Here is a 6,020-nt window from a genome sequence, read left to right on the forward strand (position 1 = left end):
TGCGTGCGTGCGTGCGTGCGTGCGTACGTAATATGTACTGTTGTATATAATTTATGTATAACATATTTTATATGATGTCACTAAATATACAAAAAAAAGAGAAGATTTGTAAACATCTTTTAAAAAAATCTTTTAAAAATAAACATTTTTTCGTAATTTTTTGAAACTTTAGAAATAGGGCATATATCTATCTTATTTTCTTTATTTTTTTCTATCGACATTATTAATTTTGTTAACATTTCAGTCGTTTAGATCAAAATGTCTCAGAGAGGAGGAGGAGGACGAGGACGAGCAAGTCATGGGCGAGCAACACAAAAACAGCAAAGTTCTGTGCACCAGCAGGAACAACAGCTTCCACATGCTCAGGCTTCAACGAGCACTGGGGCTGTTCGCAGACCAGGACCTGCTGCACAATCGGTAATATATATACATGGTCTGTCCCAAAAGTAATGAGACTATTTTTGATGTCCCAATTAAAATTATCAGAGGGATGGATCCATTGGACAGGACCTTTGATGCAGGATATCAGGTATAATCTGATCCTTCCCAGTTGCCACCGAGTCTTTCTAGCAGTCGATATCATCAGTAAAGTGCATTGCAATTTTTGTCTTGTCACGGTCGAAAATTCAGTAGTCTCGAATTGCAATCAAATTTTGCGTGAAATTGAGAAAATCTGATTTCAAAACGTTGGAGAATTGCTTGTATGGGAATATGCTGCTTTGTCTTTAGAATTTAATCGCATAACGCTGCTCAAAGTACAGCACAGTATGTGCTAAATTTTTGCCCATGACAAGACACAAAAATTACAACGCACTTTGCTGACGGTATCGACTGCTAGAAAGACTTTGAGACAACTGAGAAGGTTTGAAGATTCAGATTGTATATTTAATATCCCGCACCAAAGGTCTCGTTTAATGGATTCACTCCCCGACAATTCTGATTAGGCTCCCAAAAATAGTCTCATTACTTTTAGGACAGATCATGTATATTGTATATATATATATGTATGTATATTTTGTGTGCGTGCGTGCGTGTGTGTGCTTTTATATCTACATCTAATACTTTTACATACAGAATTAGAGAAATCATATTGCGGCATTGTTGCAATAGTGTCATATCTCGAAAATTGACAATTTTGAGTTATTCATCACCAGATAAAAGTACACGCCAAAATCCATCTTTTCCAATAAATAACTCAAAATGTTATTTTTCGCGATATGACACTATTACAGCAATGCCGCGGTATATAAAAAATATATATAATTCCATTTAAAAAAAATCGATGTAACTTTGACCTGACCTTGGCGACGCCACCCAAATCAAATAATATTGCTATTGAATATATCCCTTAATAAGGGTCCATTCTACCTTGCGGTCCGAAAAAGAAGGCGATCTTTGAGAATTTTTTCGGGAAAAGTGAGAGATCACATACTTTATTGTTTTTACATCTTATTTGTTGTACTTTTCTCTGTAATTTGTAATTTTTTGAAGTCAATTTGTTGACTAAGTCTATGCAAAGTTCCAGTGAAGAAGCCTTTCCGACTTAAACATGGTGCCATGGGGGAAGTACTGCAGGTCGCACCAATCATCTAAAACAGTTAAACCAATGCTCTATGGAATAGACTACGATAATTGATCTTGCATGAAAATTAACAAAATGGCGGCAATTTGAAAAAAGTTCGATTTTTGGCCTTAAATTTTGCTCTTATTTTTGCGATAAAAAAAGAAGTATTATTGATATTGATATAATCGTAGTTTATTCTATAGAGACATTCTTTTTTAAAATCGTTGGTTTAACTGTTTCAAATGACTGATGCGACCTACAGTATTTCCTCCATGACGCCATGTTCAAGTCGGAAAAGCTTCTTCACCGGAACTTTGCATAGACTTACAGTCAACAAATTGATTTTAAAACATTACAAATTAAAGAGAAAAGTACAAATAAAATGTAAAATGAAGTGTGATCTTGATCACATTTCTTTCTTTTTCGCCACAAGGTAGAATGGATCTTTAAGTGTGCTTATTATTATATAAGATGTAGTTTGCACCTTTAAACCTGCACCATTGCCAGTATAAAAAAATATGTATTATTTTTAACTATTCTACAAATGTACCAAGTTCCATTAAATTCGGCGAGTTACGGAAAAGTAGAGTTACTTGTGAATCGAATGTTTGTACTAAACAAGGTGTCCAATAAATTGCCTGCAATACTTCAGCAGATGATTCGGGATTCATAAAGAAGATAAAAAGGTTATATAAACATAAGTTCGAAAATAAATCTTTTTCGAGTTTTTTGAGGTATAACCACTTTTATGTTAAAAAAAGGTTATTTATTTTTTATAATCGTAATTAGTTATAATAATTCATTTTCATACCCAGGATTTACCACGTACAGGTATAATCTGCTTGGCATCCGTGTTTTTTATTTTTTTTCAATTTTTTGATATTTGTAAACACGATAACATTATTTTTAAAATAGAAAAAAAACAAATATTTAAATCCAGTTTGGTTAATCAAATATTAATTGTAATAGTTTGGAAGAATTCAAACGTTTTTCAGAGTTACGAATTCCTTTGATTCAGGAATAAGGATCTGCATTTATGCTAAAGGTGGTCATTTTGAACATCTTATTTAATTCGATTTAAATACTTGTTTATGTTTATCCTTCTAAAAATAATCTAATCGTATTTACAAATACCGAGAAATTGAAAAAGAAGGTTGCAAAGCGAACTATGCCTCCACGTGATGAATCCTGAAAAAAAAATTATTATGACTAATTATGGTCATTATAATGTAGCCATTATAAATTATAATTATGAACAATAAATTACAATTTTTTAAACATAAAGATGGTTATAACTCGAAAACAATTTATTTCTGGATTTATGTTTATTTAATTTTTTTTCCTTTTTTTGTCTCAAATCACCTCCCAAAGTATTGCAGGCGATTTACTGGACCGTGTGTATAAACCCAGTACATAAACAATTTTAATTTAAAATCGAATCAACATACAAATGTTCGACCCTACATCGAATTATCATCCTCAGTGTAGTAATCAAAACTTACATAATAAACGATGAGATTATGAAATTTACATAAGTATAATAAACGGTTAAATCATAAAAACGCAGTGAATCTGGATGATTGAATTCAAATTTAAAACGCCAGGTACCAACTCCATGTAAAGACAAGTAAACGTCAGATACAGAGTCCGCATAAAAATGATTGTCCAAATGAATGTGTTCATCAAAAAAAGAGAAATTTATGTGTTAATAAACAAGAAACTGGAATTTAAAAAAAAAATGTCATGTAATGGATATAATTAACGTATAAGGAACTGAAGACCCTATTAAAACATATCTTATTTAAAAATGTAATATCGATCAGGATAATACAATGCAGAATTGAAACAATTAGTTAAAAGAGGACTTGCAAGTAAAGGCAGTTACAATAACAGTCAGAAATCAGTCTAGACAAGGCATAAGGATTTAGAAAAAAAATCTAAGGAAAGTAGAAAAAATCTATGGAAAGGAGCAATTAGGTAAGAAGTAGTTTGTCAAGAATATACATATAAGCAAATAGGATTCGGAAAGAAGTTTGGTGTCGCTTTGTTTATTCAATTTTTGTTTTTGTTTCATAATATAAACCATCTCAGATATCGATCTTTTATTGTAATTAGATTCGTTGTCGAGAATCTGTTCCTTATCTTAACCAAAATTATGGCCATCGTTCATACAATGTTTAAAAATTACAAAAAAAAAATCCGCGAAAAAACATGAATAGCAGGTGGAATTGCCACCACAAAGTGATTATTGAAGTCATCAGTTAAGTGCGATATGGGCCTAGATAAAAGAGGTATGAACTCACAAAACGAGTTGTCCGTCTTCATTTACAGCACAATAAAAAACATCAGAAACATTCTTCAAAAGAGCGATTTTCATAGGATCTTTTCAAAAAGACTGCTCCACTCAGCATGACGGATCAGAGAAATTTGAAAACTGATCTATCAGACGAAAACTCTTGAGAGCCTTCACCGCCTGCAATTTCCGATGAAAAGTTTGCGGTATTCGAGCTTCTATCAAGACTTGCAAAACCTGACTATTCAAATCATTTGCGGAGCTCGATTATAAGAAATTCTATGCAGGACTTGATCAAAATTGGTCTGAGCAATGTTCTCTTTCGGTAATGTTCTCTTGATACTAATTGTAAGGAGTTTTCTGCGATACCTGTCCAACTTTGGAGCCAACGATATCCTATGAGAACGCTAATAGTTCAAGGAAGCATTTCTGTTGTAGAAGCTAAACTTTGATTTCCCGAATTAACAAAGGAATCAATTATGTGTTCGCCGAGGGAAACACCTGATTATTTAGAATATCAGAATGCATAGAAGAATGTTTCTATCATATTTCAGCATTTCTCGTATTCTTTTGCCGCTGTCGGTGCTTATGGTGGTAAAGACGACGGAGGAGGAATCTCGTAAACAAAGCTACTTGTGACGATGAAGAGCAAATAAATAAATTTGACATTTCTTCACATAGTTAGCGATTGGACAACAATCGCAGCTGGATCTGAAGGATAGATCCAGTCCAATTAAGACGCTAGCATGACGACCAAATTTTAATAAAGAAGCCTTATTTAGACAGAATTAACAATGTCAACAGTTATCGACATTTTCAATTCCGTTTCCTACGTTACTGTTTTGGTATTAGGATGTGACATATGTTAAAAATGCATGCATATATACATTGCACACATTTACTATAGCGTGCACTTTTTGTTACATCTAGTGTTCTTCTAAATCAAAACCTTAAATGTATATACAGACCTACCGTACCACCTGTTAATGACAAATTCTTGAATTCATTTAAAGACGAAAAGGTTAATACTAAAACTTTGACAATTTAAATTATCTCCCATAATTATTAATATTTACTTATGTGCCTTATATTTTAAAAAATTATTGTTAGAATTTAACCTATATCTCATATTTTTACATTATAAATATTATTACAATTACTTAATATAAACTATTAAATTGTTTATTACTGATTAAGGCTTCTTATAACATATATTTCAAAATTGTATAATGGCCCAAAGAATGGAATAGAATAATATTCCGTAGAAAAATGCAATCTATAATATATCGATTAGTCGAAAAAACTTATATTCAATAGTTATTTGATTTAGTCCAATTAAAACAAGTAAATGATCTTTTGCATTCAGACTTTAGACAGCAATTTACTGAAACCGTTAGAAGCAGCTTCGAAGAAAATAATAAGGTTAAATTGCGAATAAAAATATGTATAATTATTCTCGTAAAGAAATGACTAATTGTAAAATTTAAGAGATAATGTAATAATAACAAATACAGACATTACTGATAGGAGAAGCTTATTCCGAAATATTAATTGTATATATTCATAAAATGTTAAATTGAAATTAATTGATTTCATCGAATTACATCGACATATGTCACACATTTCTTAGTCACGCAAATGCAATATAATAGTGCTTGTAAATTATGTAAAACATTAGATGCGATTAATTGCGAGCATTTCACATTTTGTTTTATGAATTTCTAAGTTTTTGGAGAGGGAATTTATTAGATGCAAGATTAGTATCAAGTTCTTATTAAATTGATTATCAACTTAATACGTGATAGTACGGTCCTGTTTTAATCAAAAGATTTTTCTGCTTTGAAATAAAATATAAAATACAATTAAGAATTTTATATAATAACTAATTTTTACAAGTTAAAAATTGAATTATACGAAAAGTATAAATACTAATATAAATTTTGAAAATATTTAAAAAATATACTTACAAAATTGATTGTAGTGATTGATACGATGATACAGTGATACAGTGATGTTACTAGTACACGTTATCGATACGTAATATCACGGTGCACTGATTCTAACATTCGCATAGCGACAGCATTTTATATTGCCGCTTATTGCGTACTAACTCTACTGAAACATAAATATTTCCGTGATATTATATGCGATTATATGCAGACT

The 6,020-nt window shown here is 31.1% G+C and overlaps 1 protein-coding gene across 1 annotated transcript in view; it reads left to right on the forward strand.

The window, feature by feature from the left end:
- Positions 1-4,607, forward strand: part of LOC105458280 (putative uncharacterized protein FLJ37770) — a 5,027-nt gene extending 420 nt beyond the window's left edge. The window contains exons 2-4 of the mRNA XM_011703450.1: positions 245-417; positions 487-529; positions 4,539-4,607. Coding sequence (XP_011701752.1) covers positions 245-417; positions 487-529; positions 4,539-4,607 — 285 coding nt within the window. The remainder of the gene's footprint in view (positions 1-244; positions 418-486; positions 530-4,538) is intronic.
- The last annotated feature ends 1,413 nt before the right edge of the window (positions 4,608-6,020 follow it).

This window comes from Wasmannia auropunctata, unplaced genomic scaffold, assembly GCF_000956235.1.
Source record: "Wasmannia auropunctata unplaced genomic scaffold, wasmannia.A_1.0 LD334557.1, whole genome shotgun sequence".
NCBI classification, from domain to species: Eukaryota; Metazoa; Arthropoda; class Insecta; order Hymenoptera; family Formicidae; genus Wasmannia; species Wasmannia auropunctata.